The 20,075-nt window shown below is 33.2% G+C and overlaps 1 protein-coding gene across 9 annotated transcripts in view; it reads left to right on the plus strand.

The window, feature by feature from the left end:
• Vps13b (vacuolar protein sorting 13 homolog B) overlaps positions 1–20,075 on the plus strand; it is a 699,658-nt gene that overhangs the window by 282,728 nt on the left and 396,855 nt on the right. For all 9 annotated transcript variants that reach the window (XR_012446367.1, XR_012446368.1, XM_074068910.1 and 6 more), the window contains exon 22: positions 10,704–10,831. Coding sequence is in view for 7 of the 9 variants with exons in the window: in XM_074068910.1 (XP_073925011.1) it covers positions 10,704–10,831 (128 nt within the window). In the remaining 2 variants the exon portion in view is untranslated. The remainder of the gene's footprint in view (positions 1–10,703; positions 10,832–20,075) is intronic.

Below are 20,075 nucleotides of genomic sequence, written 5' to 3' on the forward strand. Positions count from 1 at the left end.
TGCTTCCTTCCTTCCTTCCTTCCTTCCTTCCTTCCTTCCTTCCTTCCTTCCTTCCTTCCTTCACTCCTTCCTCTATTTCTCCTTCCCCCCCTCCCTCTACCTTCCCTCCCCTCCCCTCTTCCCCTTCCCCTTTCCTTTTTTACTTTCTGAACTGGGATTCGAACTCAGGACTTTCGTGTTTGCAAAGCAGGCACTCTACTGCTTTAGCCTCCATTATTTCTTATGTAGAATATTGCCAAGGGTATTGCAGCTATTCTTACTGATGTCATCTCAGTCTTACCACATTCTCTGATCTCATTTACTCCATTGTATAGTTGGCAGCAAGGGTCAACTTATTAAAAATTCAAATTGGATCACTCATTCCCATAGCTTATGAAGTTTGCCCCAAACTAACCTGTATCAGGTTCTTTCATTACATATTTTATCATTTTTCCTTATACTTATATCTTTTTTTTTCCCTCATAGATTTCATGCTTTTTCTTGCTTGCGATCTTTTGCATATGTTGTTTCTTCTGTTTATATTGATCTTTTCATAGCTGTGTACTTTTCATATTCCAAGTCTTAGTTTAAATGTTACCATTTTAGTAAAGAGGCCTTTCCTGTATCTTCTTTCTAAAATAGATCTGTTCCTATCTTAGTATCTCTTCCAAAATATTAAATGATAGAATAGTCCAAGTGTACCTCAAGATATTGAGGTAAAATTTTTATTTGTGGTAATCAGTAAATTAATCTTGACTTCCTATAGTGTTCTGAACTCTTGTGCTACTACTCTTGAAAATAGTATATAACATGGGTTTTATGTGATTGGCTTTAGGTTCTGACTGGGAGAGAAACATGATATTCACTGACGTAGACTTCATAGAACTGTAGAAGATTTACGGAAAGAAGCCTTTTCTACAGACCATGAATTGAAAAAGTTTTCATTGTGGGGTTGTAACTTGAAGTAGGTCTTAAAAGGATTTGTAACAGTCAAGAGTTTGCAATTTACACGCACAGTAATAGCAGGTGGAAGGCATTGATTGGAGTGAAGATTCTTTAGTGGAAGTTGAACAGGTTAGAGAGGCAAGACCAGTTTACAGAGGTCTTTGAAAAGCCAGGCAGGGAACTTTGGCTTTTGATTTAAGATACTATTCATTCTTGAATTAGACCCTGAAGCTGACAGTAGTCTGTAGGATGGAATTGAATTCTGTTGCAGAATTGTGAATAAATCTACTTTAGTGATAAAGGTTTTCAATGGGCCAAGGAATTGAATAAGATAGTAGAGATGAAGGTTATCTTTTGAAGCTAAAAATTGACTGTTTTTTCTTATCTTTTATAAATAACTTATAGTATGATTCCATTGTTGGTATGGCATGAGAGATGTGGTCAAATGGGTGTCAGACAGATATTTTTTGTGATGAGCACATGGGTATTAAAGGGGGTTTCTAGAATTTTGAGCTTCACCTAGTACCTGACAAACAGAAGGTAAAAGACTTGAAGGAATTAACTCTGGTTTATAAGGTTGAGTCTATAACCCTGGTTTATGACCCTGGGTTTATAAGGTAGCTAGGCTGTGTGTATTGGGAGTTGGATGAATGTGGTCTCTACAGGATAACTCAGGTTATATGTACTCCAATTCTATAACTTACTTGTATGTACTAGGCACAATCTTCTGACCTTTTCAGTCAGGTATATAAAATGTAATATTTTTTTGCTATGGGAGAGTATACAACTTACTTTATCTTTGATACTAAAATCTACCATGTTAAAAGAATATAACGCAGGGGTCTCCCAGAGTTGTGTCTAATTTTCAGAGGGTGATATTTAGAAAAGCTTTGACTCTTCTTACCTGGATTTTCTGGCATCATCCCCTATCTCATGCAATGAAGTGGAATGCTAATGATAGTTTCAGAAGTGGGAACCTTAGTTAATCAATTTCTTTATCTTTGAGTGTTTGAAACAAGTATGAAGACATAAAATTTAAATGATAATTCAATAAATGCTTATAATTATATGCTTACTTCATGGCTACTTAAAATGTTTGAAGTTACAGAAATCAACATAAATCATGAACAAGGAATGAAAATTTAAACCTAGAGTTTTTCTTTGGACTGCAATGATGCTAACAAAGGAGTCAAGGATCAGAACTTATTTTTCCTGTGTTCCCCTTAGAGGAGAAAGAATCAGCTGTTATTGAAGTGCTGTGGTAAATAGACATTGAGTAAAATTTTTGAGTTTATGATAAACAAGATTCTTTTCCACCTACTTTCTCTTTCCTCATCCAAAAAAACCCTAAACGTAAACCTTAAAATTTTAGTAGCAGTTGTTTAACCGATGTTTTCTGGTTTATAGTTTTGTTAACCCCTGTTTTTAGCTTCTCTTCAGTTTCTTTCTGAACCCATGTAAGTAACTAAAGACCAGAATTGAGATAGGGATTAATTATAGGAGGGGGAAAAGTGTGAAGTGTGCTCATGAAGCGCTGGTATCAAATATTGAAACCATTTATATAGTGCTACATAAAAATCAGTTTCATTGTTTTATAGACATGTTTTGAATAATTCTTTTTAATGAATCTTCTTTAGAATGTGAAAATACAGGAAAAACAATGCCAACTTGGCAAGAGTTGCAGCAAGACTGCCTTTCTAATCCAAAAATTCTTGATGCTTCTCAAGGTCTCCTGAAACTATCTGGAAGAACTATAGGACATTTTCTACACTGTGCTCTCATTTCTTTAGGTGTTCTTCTTATCACACTCTCTCCCATATTTCCTCCCTCTACCTTAATTTTTGGTGAACTCTATTTCTGATTTTTCTCCTCTTAGCATTATGTCATGTACCTAGTAAAACATATTTTTAGAATATACCATATAGCAAGAGTTACCCGTAAGCCCATAAATAGTTAGCACTTTATCCTACTTTCTCATAATATTCTTGTGATTAAGATAATGAAATGTCATACTGCATAACATGCTGTGTCAGGTCTGGTTTTTCTTTTGAGGCTTTCACATTCTGGCCTAGAAACCCATGCCCTTTTGAATAGCTTGTTATTCACCAACCTGTCATAAACTTTCTGAAGTGATAAAGCAACTTTTGCTTCTGCTTCATTTTTGTCTTTCCCAAGGTTGCAATTTTTTTCTTCATTTATATTTCAAGAAGCCTTGATATTCCTTACTTTTTAAAAATTTTTTTGGCAATCATCTTCTTTGTTGGCTTATGACTGTTTAAAGCATGTAGTCGAAGCATGCTCTTTAAGATAATCTGTGTCATGAGTTTGCAGGACTTATTTTCTAGAAGTTTTACATTTTTATCTTTTAAGTTTTCTTTTAGATAATTCATTTATGGTGAAGGCAGCCATGCCTTGTCTTTTCTTCTTGGTGATTATTTAAAATTTCAAATAAAAATGAAGGCCTGGGATACAGTTCACTGGTAGAGCACTTGCCTAGCATAAGTGATGCCTGAGTTTAATCTCTATCAACACAAAGCCATCCAATACAACAAACAATAAAAATGAAACCATCAGTTATAAATATGTATCTTATTAAAAGGTACACCATCATTATTGTTATTTTTTTAAATGGGGATTAAATCTAGGTCCTTCCACATGCTAGGCAAGAGCTCTACTACTTAGCTATACTCTCAGTCTCCTCACCCCACACACCTTTTTTGTAATTTTTGCTTTTTAAATAGTCTCACTAGCTTTGCCCAAGTTATTTATCTGTCTTGCCTCTGCTTCCTGAATAGCTAGGATAATATGTATATACCACCAGGCCTGGCTAAAATATACATTATTTTGACAACAATGTCAAATAATATGCTATTAGGAAAAAATTTCAAGAAAGTTAGCATATAATTTGTTCTCTCTTTAAAAAATTATCAATTGACATTTTTGTTTGTTTAAGATAGCTATACTGGGTGTTTCATTCTAATATTTCCATGTTATGTGTTATAACTCAAATTGGTTCATACCCTCTATTTTTCTCCTTTTGTACCTTAGTCTCCTTCTTATGGTGATTGTAAGAGGTTTAAAATTCTATATTCCTTCTTATATAGAAGTATATTAACCATAGTCACCTTAATTTTCTTCTATTACACTCCCTCTCTTATATGTCACCTCCCCTTAGCATGACCTGTTTTTCATAATATTACTAGCATTTATATTGGGTCTATATTCCACATATGAGAGAAAACGGGACTAACTTCACTTAAGATGATGTTCTCCAATTCTACCATTTATCTGCAAAATACAAAATTTCATTCTTCTTTATGGCTGAATAAAATTCTGTTGTATAGAAATACCATATTTTCTTAATCCATTCATCAATAATGGGACTTCTTTGCTGTTTCCATAGCTTAGCTATGTGTTTTTGAGGAGCCTCCATACTGTTTTCCATAGTGGTTGTACCAATTTACAGGCCCACCAGCAGTGTATGAGGGTTCCTTTTTCCCACGTCTTTGCCAACATTTGTTGTTGTTTGAATTCTTGATGGTAGCCATTCTAACAGGATGAGGTAGAATGCTAATGTGGGTTTGATTTATATTTCCTTTATAGCCAGTGATGTTAACATTTCTTTGTGTGTTTTTTGGTCATTTCGATTTCTTTATTTGAAAAAGCACTGCTTAGTTCACTTGCCTATTTCTTCATTGGGTCATTATTTTTTTGTGAGCTTAGTTTTTTGATCTCCCTGTATATTCTGGTTATTAATCCCTTGTCAGATGCATAGTTGACAGAGATTTTCTCCTATTCTATGGGCTGCCTCTTCAATCTGGTGACCATTTCTTTTGTTGTGCAGAACCTTTTTAACTTCATGTTCAACGGGAAGGCAAAACAGGTCCTGTCTCGAGAGTTGGTACCAGTCGGATGCGGGATGATATAAGGAAAGAGTGTAGGAAGGTGAATATGGTGGAAATGTATGTACACATGAATGTAATTGGAAAAATGAGACCTGTTGAAACTATTCCAAGAATGGGGAAGGAGGGAAAAAGGTGAACTCAACTATGATATATTATAAGAACTCTTATAAATGTCACAGTGTACCCTTAGTACATCAATGAAAAAAAAATAACCAGTACAAAATGGACTGGAGTTGTGGCTCAAGTGGTAGAGTGCCTACTTGGCAAATGAAAAGCCCTTAGTTCAAACCATAGTCCCACCAAAAAAAGAGATTTAGAACTAATAAACATGCTCTATGCTGATTCAAACCAAATCACTAGTTTCTTCTGAAAGAGGAGGTGAAAAGTGATTGAGAGGGCAAGTGGAAGCTTCTGGGTCGATGGAAATGTTCTGTCTTGTTAGCAGTGTGGTTTACATGAGTATATAAGTTTGTCAGTATTGATTGCCTTATACACCTAGCATCTATCAATTTTACTATATATAAATTATAACTTAATAAAAAGTATTTAAGGGAAAACTTTATCAAATAATTGTTTGATTCAGGCAGTACTTACTGAGCATGGCTATATACTTCCATAAAATAAAAAAAGGAAACATGAATTTTCCTTTCTGTGAAAGGATACTTGGTATGTACACTATATTGAATGAAGCCCAAAACAAATAAATTAATGGTTATAAATTATATCTTTAAATGTAAAATTTCTGTGGAATTAAAAAAATTCCCCTATTGGAAATCATCCTCTCTTATTGCCTAAATAGTACTCCGGACCTTTAATTGTTTTAGCACTTCTTTCCTTAAAGTTTTTACATGGCAGATGACATCGCCAGGAACTGAAATGGGCTTAATTCTGAGAAGCACTTACCATGAGAACTGAGTTATTGCAGCTGACTAAATGCTTTTTGAGTCTTTGATGTCTTGAAGTTACCTTTTTACTAGGAGAATCTTGAGCTTCAAGAACACAATCCATTTGGTATTGAATATTAATATTTTCTCCATTGGCTAATACATTATTTATAGGATATTTATAGTTAGCCATTTAATAATTAACATCATTACTCAGACCATAAAATAATAAGAGACTTGACAACTGACTTTGTTTTTTTATTGTTTATTCATTTATTCATATGTGTATACATTGTTTGGGCTATCTCTTCCTCCTCCCCAACCCCTCTCACTTCCAGGCAGAACCTGTTCTGCTCTTTTCTCCAATTTTGTTGAAGAGAAAACATAAGACATAATAAGAAAGACATAGCATTTTTGCTAGCTTGAGTTAAAGATAGCTATACAGAAAGAGTCCTAGCATTGCTTCCATGCACATGTGTATTACAACTTAAATTGGTTCATCTCTACCAGACCTCTTCACTACTTCCTGAAAAATGTTACTTAGTTTATTTTATTTTTTGGTGGGACTGGGGTTTGAACTCAGGGCTTCACACTTGCAAAGCAGGTGCTCTGCTACTTGAGCCATACCTCCTTTCCTTGACAACTGACTTTGAATAATTGTTACCCTATTCCATTTCAATCTGAATGAGGTAAATTTGATTGAAATTTAGAGGGCTAAAAATATGTGCCCTTAATTCTATGGTTTAGCCTTTCTACTTTTATGCCTTTTTAGCCAATTTTGTCTTATGGGTGACTTAAAGAGTAAGAATAGTTGGGGGCTTAATCCAGAGTTATTTCTTCACTATGTTGCCTTTGACTACTTCCATTTATTTCTGTACCTTATTACTGCACACAACTGCTGCTTTGGATAGACAAACATTCAATTGATTAATATCAAACTGTAAAGCATTATATGTTGCATAATATGTCAGAATTATATCAGGTTATAGAGAAAGGACCAAATTTAATTTTGGGAAATTATGACCATTTCATAGAGGAAATGGCATTCATTTAAGGTAGAACTAATAGGTGGAGTTTGATAGAGAGTGCAGTTGAATTTTCAATTTTGGAAAATTCAAGCTCTTTCTATACATAATTTGATGATTTAAATTTTTATTATTTAATACCTTCATAGTGCTTTTATAAACTGATTATATATAATATAACATTTATACTGAATGATAAGAGATACAAGATATAAGCATTATTAGCTGTTTTGGACGGAATAGGAAATTGACATTTAGACAGATTAAAGAGCTTTTCCCAAATCACATGGCAAATGATACAGCTAAAACACTAAGTCCAGGTGCCTCCAAGTATAGCAGTTTCCATTGAAAGAAATGAAAGAATGATATTCAAGTAGGATTATATGTCCCTGTGAAATAATTATTTATATTATTTTACTCAATAAAATTTGTGTCTTAAAATTACCTTATTTATTGCTGAAAACGGAAAATGTAGTTAAATCTCCAGTAGACATATATAAATCTAATGTTTTCTGAACTCTTTGTGGTAGCAAGAGCCTTAGTAAATGTGATACTTTTATTATGTATTTGATAGGACTAGAATTCATTCTATAGAATTTGAATAATAGAAGCAGCAGCATAGCATAATACTTAAAAGAATAGACTCTGGAGCCATACTGCTCAGATTTGTGTCCTTGTGTGCTACCTACCAGCTGGGTGACTGGATGAATTACTTAATCTCCCTGCTATGTGCTTCCTTATCTGAAAATGAAAGAATCTGTATGATAGAGCATTGCTACAGGTTGTAATGAGGCATATCCAGGTGATGTTTATGAACCACAGCTGTGCATGGCATGTAGCGGTCTCAACTGAGTAAAATGTGGGTCAAGATTGGCAGAGTTTTATAAAATGTACTTGCCCTGACTGTAAAACTGCACCTAACTCCAGAAAATGTTGTCTATTTCCCCCCAACAAAGTCATTTTCCTATTAGCTTTTTGAAAATATGATTTGAAAATTAGTGTATCACAAATAGTGTGCTTTTTTTTCACTTTAGTAGCTAGATTGTTATATAATGAAAAATTTTAATTAATTATGTTTTTCTTACTTGTTTGGATAGTACTTGTAAGCCACATGTGGATTTTAAGGCCTCTGTTTTTTTTTAGATCATTATGTGAGAGAATACATCATTTACAATAAATATGGCTATTTGCCTAGCATTTGCTAGAAATATTGTTTCATTGTCATATAATAGTTTTCTTGGCAATATTAGCATTTATTAAATGGATTTATTTCAAATTATACTGCATTTATATCACTAATATTTTGTATCAGTAGGATTTTAAATTTGATCATTAGCAACTTTTGTGAAAATATTTTGGCCAACCACTATGGTTCACACCTATTATCTCAGATACTGGGGAGGCAAATATCAAGAAGATATTGCCAGCATAGGCAAATCATTCCATCTCATGCAGGATGCTTAAGTAGGAGTATTATGGTTCAGGATAGCCCTAAGCAAAAATGTGAAACCATACTTGAACAAAAAGCAAAAAGGGTTGCAGCTGTGACTTAAGTGCTTGTCTAGCAAGTGTAAAGCCCTAGTTCAAGCCCCAGTATTACCAAAATAACAAAAACTTTCATATTTTATATTTCAAAACAGTGTTAAATTTGATCTGGGCCAGATGTGGTAGTGCATGCCGTAATCCTAGCATTATGGGGACTGAGGCATGAGGTTTACAAGTTCTAGTCCAGCCTGGACTACATAAGCAAGACAGTGTCTCAAAAACATTTTCTTTTTAGTGTGTATTTTAAACCAATTATTTAAGTTGGTAGAGATCTACAGTAAGATTAGGTAGTCATTTTCTTCTAACAACTGCTAAAATACAAGGCAAAGAAATCCAAATGGGTACAAAGTAAATTGATATGTGTGTTTAAAAATTAGGTAGTTGTTCTAAAACACTTAATTCTGAAATATACATGGTAGAGAGTTAAATATTCACTTCTCTTTATGCATCATTAATTTTATAACCCTCTTCCAAGGTAATTTCTCTCAAGGTTTTCTTTTTTATTCTTTTGAAATTTTTTATATATTGGTAGACAGATATGTATTTAACTTCAACACACTTTTAAAAAATTTTTGGATTATACTATGTATATGCAGGCCTTTTCACTTTATAAGGTACCAAAAGTATATTTTTGTTACATCTTTAACTGTATTTCATCTTTAAAGGTTGAATAATAATCATCAATTTATTTCTTTTTTGATGGTCAAGAAATTGTTTAGCATTTTCCTTGTCCTTCCCTTCTAGCTTTTCTTCCTCCTTTCTCCCTTCCTTCCTTTTTTCTATTATACTTAGTATTGTTGGTGCTGAACATCCTTCATAAATTGTACATGTGTAAGTGTTTTCATATGCTTTAGTATTTTTGTATAATTTGTTCATGGAAATAGGATTATTTTATAGAAGTCCATGCATGGTTAAATTTTGATAGATATAAGTCCCCCCAATGCAATTCCAGCCTGTAGACCATACCTGTTTATATTCTCATTATATGAACATTATCACAATAGATTTCTAGAATGACATATTTTATAGGCATACAAACTAACTCTTTAAAATGTCTGACAAAATAATAGGTGAAAAGGATGACTGATAGATACCTTTATTTTGTCTTTCTTTGTAAGGTTGAACATTTAATAACTAAGTTTACTGACAAAATCACATTTTCCTTTGAATTATCTGTGTATATTCTCTTCCATATTTTGTATTTCAACTCTGTTCTTCCAGTTGTTCAGATGTAAAATCTTGGAATCATCTTGCTTTTCTTTTCTCTCTTATGCACACCTAACCCATCAAAAAGTCCCGTTGTTACATGTTTGTAATGGATAGAGAATTTCACCACTTCTTGCAATTTCTTTTGCTGCCACCATCTCTCACAACTTGTTTTCCTGTTTCAACACTTCATTTGCATAGTCAATTTTCTGCGTAGCAGCTAAAGAAATTATTTTAGCTTATATGTGTAGGAATGCCATGAATATGTTCAGAATCCTTTAATTATGTCCCAGCTTTGTCAAAGTAAAAAAGCAGTCTCCTTACCAGGGCCTACATGAGCTCTGTATAATATGATCTTATTTGTAGCTCCAATGTCACCTCCTGCTTCTCTTAGCCCTGCTCAATCTGCTCAAGCCTTCCTTTCTTCTGTACCATTGCTTTAAAATCCCAGGCATACCCCTAACTCTGAACTTTTGTGTTTTTGTTTCACCTGCTTGTAATGCTTTTCCCCCCAAATATTTTTTCTAAACTTTTTTTTAACACACTTTCTGTTTCATTTCTGTTGTGCACAGCAGCATAGTCATTGGGATTATAAAAATGATAAATGTCCATGCTCCATTCCGCCTGTGTATTTTCAGTCTAGTATGAATGTATGCATACACAGACATACACACACATACTCAGTTGACAGGAGAAGGAGGAAATTGTGTGTGGATAAGGTAACTTGTTCTTATTGTGGTACTATGGTAGGACTTATTTTGGAGAGCTTCCTAGTTTATTCAAACTTAATTGGTAAGTCTTGAAAATCAAGATCTGATTTATTTTATGCTACTATAAAAATATATAAAATACATATAAATTATGTTTGTACTAACATTAGATTTATAAATATAAGTGAAACTCCTTTTTTTCTTTTGTACTGAGAATGAATAAGTTTACATCTTAATGATTTTTCAGAAAGTGAGTGCCTCCCTTTAATCAGAAGTAGAGCATTCCTGTCATTTCATAGGTCAGTTGCCTCATCAGTATTCTATTGAGTAGTTGCAAAAAAATTAGTAACTCTACAAGATAAAATGATCTAATGTGACATTATCTAATTTAGATGTTACGGTTTTAAACAAGAAAAAGAAATAATCTTGAAAATAATTTCTGTGTTGTTTTGTGAAATTATAAAGGAATGCTTCTGTTAAATAATTTCATTTTCTTATACTTAGAATCTAGGCCATTGTCAATACCTGTGAAAGCCATGTTGAATATGCCTGAAGGTTGCAGAAGTCCTGAAGAAAGAATGAAAGAATTTATTGGAATAGTATGGAATGCAGTGAAGAGTCTTACACTCCAGGTAAAATAAAAGTTTGACATTTTAAGGCTTTAACTTCTGGAGTATTTTTTTATTTTTAGCATTCTTAATATTGATAAATTTTTTTTCAGGAATATTACTCACACAGACTATCTCATTTCCAGAATTTAGTTGAAAACAGTTGGTGTGCTTTTCTTACAAAAAAAATTCTATGAAACACCTAAAATGTTCTGGAAAATTTTACAAATTTTGAAATGTTAGTAAATTTTGTTCTCATTTACTTTTACCTTTTTTTTTTAGTGCAATCTAGAAAAATTCTTTTTTTAGGATTGTGTTTTTATTTATTTATTATTGTACTAGGGGTACATTACTCACATTTACAGAATTTCTTACAATTTTTCAGGGTTGAATTCGCCCCTCCATCGTTCTTCTTTATTTTCCCTCCTCCTATTCCTGAAGTAGTTTCAACAGGTCTCAGTTTTCCATTTACATACACATGTAGAGAATATTTCTACCATTCTCACTGTCTTATACCCTCTTCCCACATCTTTCCCCCTCCTGCTGGTTCCCATTCTCCAGACAGAACCTGTTTTGCCTTCCTATTCTCTGTTTTTGTAAGAAAAAAAAAAATGGCATTTTTGTTTAAGATAGCGACACAGTGTTTCATGGTGACATCTCTATATAAAGATATAGACATATGTATGGAAATGTATATGTATATATAGATGTGTATAAATGTATATGTATATATAGATGTATATATATGTATATGTACATATTATAAGCCGAATTGGTTTATCCCCTCTATTTTCTCTTTTCTACCTTAGTCGCCTTCTTATGGTGATTTGAGCAGTTTTAAAAGTGCTATTTTCATACTTTTATAGGAAGTACATCAATCATATTCACCTTTTTAACTTCTATTACCTTTCATCTCCCGTATGTCACTTCCCCTTAGTGTGACCTGTTTTTCATAATATTGCTAGTATTTATATTGGGTATATATTCCACACATGAGAGAAAACATGAGGCCTTTGGTTTTCTGAGCCTGGTTAACTTCACTTTAAGATGATGTTTTCTAGTTCCATCCATTTACCTTAAAATGACACAACTTCATTCTTCTCAATGGCTGAATAAAATTCCATTGTGTTTAAATACCACATTTTCTTAATCCCATTCATCGGTAGTGGGGTATCCTGACTGTTTCCATACCTTAATTATTGTGAATAATGCTGCAAAAAACATGGGTGCGCAGGTGCCTTTATTGTAACTTGACTTACATTCCTTCTGTGTATCCCCAGTAGTGGTATTACTGAATCATGTGACAGTTCTGTTTTTAGCTTTTTGAGGAGCCTCCATACTGTTTTCTACTAATTTACATTCCCCCACTAGTGTATTAGAGTTCCTTTTTCCCCACATCCTACTCAACATTTGTTGTCTGTGCTTTAGATGATAGCCATTCAAGGCAGGGTGAGGTGGATTCTTAAGGTGGCTCTCATTTGCATTTCCTTGATGGCCAGGGATTTTAAATGCATATTATTTTATTTATTTGAATTACCTTCCTTACAGATCATATTTAAACTGATGAAAATATAAGCAATTAGATGTTTATCTGATGTCCCAGGAATTTGCTAAAAATAACTCAACAGTTATAAATTTTAGTTTTTTTATATTGTCTTCCCTCTTTGTAAAGTATGACTGATACCAGGAATTTTATGTGTACCAGCCAGTAATAACTAAGTAATAGAGTCTTCCCCTATTTAAGCAGTAGGTGGAAGTAGTTAAGTAGTTGTGACAGAAAGTTCCTCCCACCTCAAGAAGCTGGATGATCTACAGAATTAGTCATTTTAAACCCACAGAGAGAACAAAAGTTCCAAATTGACATTACTATAACAGCAGTATGCTAAAATCCAAAAAGTGAAAAGGAAGCCAAAGATCAAAGAATCTCTAAAAACTCTTAACAGGACAAATAAAATCAAGTTATCACAGTCACACTACTAAGGACCCAGTCATGAGGAGAATATCTTAAAATCAAGCAAAGATGAAATAATCTGTTAGCATACAATTCTTTATCTAGCAAAATGTTTTATCAAGAATGTTTGAAAAATAAATACATAAGACAGAACTTTTCTATGGAAGAACTTTACTACAAGATGTGCTGAAGTGAAGTCAAGCTAAAGGAAAGTTATACTAGTTGGGTTTTCAGGAAGTAATGAAGTAAAACAGGAAGAGTGATTGTGTTGGAAAATAACTAAATTTTGGCAAAAATATACATTATGCACCTTTTAGACTTTGACTTCTTTTCCTTTTATTTTCCAATTTAGCTTAACATTCAAACAGTATATGACAGAATAAAAGATTATAATCAAAATTCATTATTCATGTGGTATTGTACTCATTTATTCAGAACACATTTATGGAATTTCTCATCTATACTCAGATGAGTCCTTAGTCCTCTAGATATAAAAAAGTTTTTCTGCTAGCAAATCGAGTGAGTTTGGAAGTGTACTCTTCCCAAAGTGTGCATCTAGAGGAAAACACAGGTGACAAACTCCTTGACTACAGTTTCTTGAGCCTTTAATCTGAGATCCAGCCAAGCCATACTTAGATTCTGATCCACAGAGATTGCAAGATAGCAAATTTATGTTGTTTTAAGCTGTTATCTTTGTGGTAATTGGTATACCCCCATAGGAAGCTAATACACCAGAGATACAGACATCATAACTATACTATAATATATTTAGTACATTCTACTATAGTATTTTCTACTATTCTGTTATAGCTGTAATATAGTCAATTTCATAGTGAAAACTTACCCCATTGTAAATACTTTTAGTAATTATATCTCAGATCATCTCCAGTTGTATAGTGTCAGTCACTGTGTTTATTTGAAATATTATTTAATACAGGAGCCAAAACCTCGACTTTGATAATTCTTTACAGACTGAGGAGATTGCTCAAAAGAAAGGTTAAAGAAGAGTGAAAGGGGAATGTGTAGCTTGTCCTTTTTTTTCTGTTGTAATAACTCTTAGTTTACAGGAATATTAACTTTCCATAGGTATCAGCTAAGTCTCCCTGATCTCAGACAGCAGGAAGTCTTTTACTGTTTACATTATTCTAATAACTCCCCTGTTGCCTCTCCTGTCTTCCTTCCCTTCAGCTTTTTTTAATGCAGTGGTGACAAGAAATAGGAAATGAGATGACATGAATGTCAGAAACATTTGTTTAATTTACATTGTGATTATATGAGTAAAAAATACATAGTACTATATGAAGTGTTGCTGAATATTTATATTCATTGTTAGCTTTTCATATGTAGTGAAATATTGTTTCCTTATGATCTCTCATTGTATATTAATCCCCCTTATTACCTCTGCCATTATTTAAGGTAGAGCTCTTAGGTCAGATGTTTGTGCCCCTGATAGCTATGTGTATCTATTTACTTAATTACATGTAGTTTTTCTTTTGATAAAATTTATCCTCAGGAGAGACCCACTATTTGTAGGAATGGGAAAGGTCCATGTACAATTACTCCATTCTATGTCTCAGTTTAGTTATGCTCAATCTGTGTTCTTTTTTTAAATTAGCATATTATAGTTGAACGGGGGGATACATTGTGACATTTACATATGTGCTTACAGTACATTTAATTAGATTCACACCCTCTACCTTTTTCCTTCCCTCTTTCCCCCTTCTTAGAACAATTTCAACAGATTTTGTTTTACTTTCATACTTCCTCCATATAAAATACTTCCACTGTATTTGCCCTCCTTCACCCTTTTCTTATGCTCTCCTCCTTCCCACTAGAACCCACTCCCAGACAGAAACTGTTTTACCTTCCTATCTTTCATTTTTTAAAAAATCATTTTCATTAGTGTATGATAGTTATACAGGGAGTTTCATTGTAGTATATGTAGTATACTTCCATGTATACTGTATTGTATTCCTAATTTGTTCATCTCCTCCTATCTCATTCACACTTCAACAGATTTCAGTGTTCTGTGTTATATCTAGTATGTCATTGTAATTGAATAAATGTGAGCAGTCTGCTTGTTTACGTCTTGTGTTTCTTCACAGTATTTCACTGACCTGTGTGTGTTCCTCTAATTTCACTGATTTAATGTATTCTGTATGTATTAAATAAAATTCTTACTAAGGTGTTTTTTTTCTGGTTATTACTACCCAACATCTTCTTATATATTATTAATGATTCTCTAGCAATCATAATCTGTGGTGTATTTATTATTCCACATAAGGTAAATACCCGATAGATGAGGTAGTAGTTAAGAAAATGAGTAACTTCTACTTAGAGCACTTTTTTTACTGTAATAATTGTGTAAGTATAATGAAACTTACCTGATTATACTTCAATGTGAAGATCTAAATTATGATTTGACACAAATAATATTTAATGAAAGAAAGGAATAATATAAATATTATCAGATCATTCTCCAGTACTGTTAATTAAATATCATGTTTTTCTCTAGAATTTTCAGCCTCCTATATTTAGGAGTTAGTGATTTTTGTTTCAATAAATTGGGACTATGACATGTAACAGTAAAGACAAACTTTGCATGTTTTCTGGGACTTATTTAGTGCATAATAAACTGGAGGAGAGAACTTCTCACTTTAATTGTGATTTCTAACCTGTTACAAAAATATTACTTTCTTGGGCTGGTGGAGTGGCTCAACTGGTAGAGTGCTTTTCTAGCAAGTACGAGGCCCTGAGTTCAAACCCCAGTACTGAAAAAAAAGATTATTTTCTTTTGACTGGGGGTGGTGGCTCATGCCTATGATCCTGGCTTCTCAGGAGGTGAAGATTGGGAATATTACTGTTCAGGCCAGTCAAAGACTTCTGGAGACCTCATCTCAATAAATAATAGCTGGGCATGGTGCCACACACTTGTCATTCCAGGTATACAGGAAGCATAAATAGGAGAATTGCAACCCAAGCTAGACAAGGCACAAATCGAAGACCTTATCTCAAAAATAACCAAAGTAGAAAGGGATGGGGGGGCTGGCTCAAGTGGTAAAGTGTCTAGTAAGTGTGAGGCCTTGAGTTCAAACTCCAGTGCTGCCCAAAATACTTACTTTCTTTTAACTCTTATCTATTGCATTTTATATCTTACAAGCACATGTTCCTTTTCCCAATATTCAGTTTTCCTACCATGGTCTAGTAAAAGTGCCTAGATACACAAATCAAACAGGCTTACATATTATCCATTCATATATATATATATATATATGCGTGTATGTATTTGTGGTGTATATGAAGTTTATGTATTCTGCTATAGTGAACTCTGTACATCTCTTATTGCTTATATGCCTTTTAGAAAATAATGACTGAGCTTTTCTCAGTAGTAGACTTGGAATTGAAGAAGAATTGCTATAAGGCAATAAGCTACTAAATCTAGTCTCCTTAGCTTTCTGAAATTACATATATCCTTCCTGATAAACACTGTGTTTCAAAAACAAATACTGTCAAAATTTAAGTACCCCTGTATAATAAACATGTTGCCCTTTTAACACTCTAGCATACATTTACTTTTTAAAAAGGCCAGGTACCTAGTAATAACATCATAGGATAAATTCTTTCTCTGTATTCATTATTCCTTTCATTCATTCTTCCATTTAGCACTTAATTTTTGTTACGTGTCATGCTGGAGTTAAGGAGACAAAGTAAGTATAGTAGTTCTTGTGGTCTTTCAGGAGAAGGCTAAGTGCCCCAAGATGGAAATATCTGATGCAGAACTCCTCTTGGAGGGATCCCCTAGAAAACTCTTATTACTCTAAAATGAAATGAGGATGTTAAGATAAATATGATGGCTACCTAGAGCATGTACTGCCTTGTTATTAGTGGTTGACTTTTTATCACTATGAGAAAATACTATGAGAAACATTGACATAACGGAGGAAAAATTATTTTGGATCATCTCTCAGAGGTTTTAGTCCATGACAAGCTGACTACATTGCTTTGGGGTGCATGGAACTGTATTACATCATAGTAGAATGGCATGACAGACTGAAGCTGCTCACCTCATGGCAGGTTAGCAGACAGAAGAATATGCTAGGGACAAAGTTACCCTTCCAAGGCACATATCCAGTTAGCCACTTCCTGCAGCTAGGCCCCACCTCCTAATAGTCCATTTGGCTCTTAATTCATGAATGGATTTTCCCATTGATGAGATTAGCACCCTCAGGATCCAGTGACATCTCAGTAGCACCACTAGCCCGGGACCAAGCCTTCAACAACACCTGAGCCTTTGGGAACATTTTATATCCAAATCATAGCAGATACTATCCCAGATGAGTAATGATTTGTAGAAGAACTAGGTGACAAATTTTTATGGTCTAGATTATGAGAGCTATCAAGAATAATTAGCTGTTTAAAGTTTATTTTAAATGCTATTTCGTGTTAGTAAAAAGGTGTATTAAAAGTAACTTCATTCTTTACTATCCATTCTATAATGAACTGAATATTTTGGTGTAATTATCCCATTTTGATATCATTTAAAGAATCTCAGCAAGAAGTTCAATTACCGGGAACAAGAACGATAGTATTAAGTAATGTGGTTATTTGACAGCTCTAGGAAAATATTCCAATTTAAGATTCTTAATGTAATAATAGAAGTCTTTATAAGCTAATCTGAAATTATATATATCAGTATTCTACAATGTCAGATATACTAGAAAATGTCTTCTTTTGTCTAGAATGAATTAACAGGGATCAGATTTACCTTGCTGCCTGAAATAGCAAAAAAAAAAAAAAAAAAAAAGGATAAAGTATATAAAATTAAGGTTTTAAAATACTAGGTAGTAAGCCAAGTTGAGCCCTGATCCCCGAGAAACTAAAAGTAAAATTAACAGAATTTAATAAGAAAGACACAGTCTATCTAAGCAACTAAAAGGACAGAATCTGTCTAAGAGGTCATCCATGTTCAGTTTTGGTGTTTGGGTAGATTGTGTGCCATTTAGTGAAAGGTTGCAGCATTTTAAGTTTAGAGGCAAATAGAGAGTTTGAATTCTACAATTATTTGAAATGCCTTTGAGATATTCCAGGTATCTGTTAGTAGACTATCATAGGTAGAATTGAGGAGCAGACTTATAGTAGACATATAATTTTGGGAGTCTCATAGATGGTTAAAGTCATCTTTAACCAAGATGTTACTTTGTATTAACAAAGTAATACAGGAGCCTGGGTAATTAAGAAAATATGTAAGTTCAAAAACAATGGGTCATTAAAAGTAGTCAGTAGAAGAGAAAGTGTGCTTGATGGAGATTATAAATTGCTATGATCAGAAGTGTAGAAGCAGAAGCTGTAGAGTTCTTGAGATCCCAGGGAGTGTAGAATTTCAAGGAGCCATGGTCGGTATTACCAAAATCTGGATATTAACTATAGACTTTCCTCTGTTTATCTGCAGTGTGAAGTGGATGAATTAACATTTAAGATTACTTAAATTCTCATACACTTGTAGTATTAATTTTTCTACTTTTTAGATATGGTCTCTCTGTGTAGTCTAAGCTGGCCTCAAATTCATAACTTCCTTGCCTCAGCCTCCCAAGAGCTGAGATTATAGGTATATATTACCACACTAGGCCTTTTGTTTGGTTTATAATGATTTACTGTCTTTATTAACTTCACCATCAATAATGATCTTAACCTTATGTGTCATGAATTAATTGTAAGTAGACATAGTAATGCTTCTTCTTTCTTTCTAATAAAATACATGCATGACATAAAATTTACTGTCCTTTTTGTACATGTTTAGTTTATTTTGAGGTTCCACATTTTGGGTAAGTGTGTTGGATATAAATTCACATATGATTATAGGAGCACTAAATGATACATCTTTGGATAGTATGTCTCATATATGACCTAGCTACTTTGCTTGCTTCACCTCAGTCATGGACCTGCTTTAAACTTATGTATATTTAAGCATTTTCCAATGTTAATGTATTTTGACAATTTTAAAAGATAAAATTAGACTCTGAATAAATAAACTAGCATTTTAAATTATGTGTTTTTTCAAAAAAGCAATATCTATTTTCTGAGATATTTTATAAAACAAAATGTGAAACAGAATTCCTTAAAGTTATCATCAAATAAAACAGAACATCATAACTTAAAGCCACCAAAGGATTACTCTTTTAGTGGAACTTTCAGCAAGTAAATGTATTTGGGATCAGAATTTCTGGAGAGTTGAGTTTGGAGTCAAAGTTGGTATTTGGTAAGCCCATGTTCATTTTTACTCACTATGGAAAAACTTACATTTCATAAAGACATTAACAGTAATTGCTATAACCTATTTATTTTTAGTGGGAAAACACAGCTTTCAAAGTTCATTATAATAAATTATTTTATAATAATACATGTTTTTTATGTGAAATTGGTTTTGGTGTCTTTTAAGAATAGGTTATCGTAAATTTACCTTTTGTTTGCAATTTTTCTTTATCTGCTCATCAGCAAAGACCTGTTCCATTTCAAAAAGTTACATGTTTATTCTGCAAGCACATGCTTTGCAATGGCATGCATTTGTAAAGTAGAAATGCTCTAGCCTGAAAGGAGAGCATTATCATTTTATTGCCAAACTCAGCCATTTTTGATTATAGACATTGAAGTTCATATTGCTATCCTCCAGTACTTCTGTGTATTTTGGTTTTGGTTTTTAGTGGTCTCTGTACTCTCCAATAATTCTGTTATTCCTTTGGGGAATAACTTCCCATGTTTTGTGTGGTTTTGCTAAGAATATCAAGCAAGGTGTCCCAAGTAAAGCACCATAAGTCAGTTAAGTTAGGCCAGTTGAATTTTTTCCTAGGAAATGCCATCTGGAGCATGACCAGTGATGAAATAATATTCCTTGATGTCCATGAACTCTCTGGCTTCTCTTCAGGATTATGTAGGAATAGATACTTCAAGCCAGACAGATGAAGTATCAGTAAGTCTTCAAATATTTACTACGAGCAGTTTTGCTCTGAGGCTCACATTCATATTTATTGGGATCAAACAGTGACAATCATTGTAGATTTATAAGGAGGAAGTCTGGAACACAGATCTAGGAAGTTTCTCATGATTTCCCTTGAGAAACTCTTATGGAAAAAGTGTTGATTTATAGTACTATGGAAAGCAAGATAACTAAGGTTCACTTTTGAGGTTTTTTTTTAAACTTAAGATTTCAAATTGAGTATATTTAGATTTCATACACAAAATATTACCATGATAGTTGAGAATTTATGAAATAAGAAAACCAAACTGGGTTATAGTTTTATATATTTTTGTGGTATAAATGGG

The sequence above is a fragment of the Castor canadensis genome, chromosome 3 (genome assembly GCF_047511655.1).
Source record: "Castor canadensis chromosome 3, mCasCan1.hap1v2, whole genome shotgun sequence".
Lineage (NCBI taxonomy): Eukaryota > Metazoa > Chordata > Mammalia > Rodentia > Castoridae > Castor > Castor canadensis.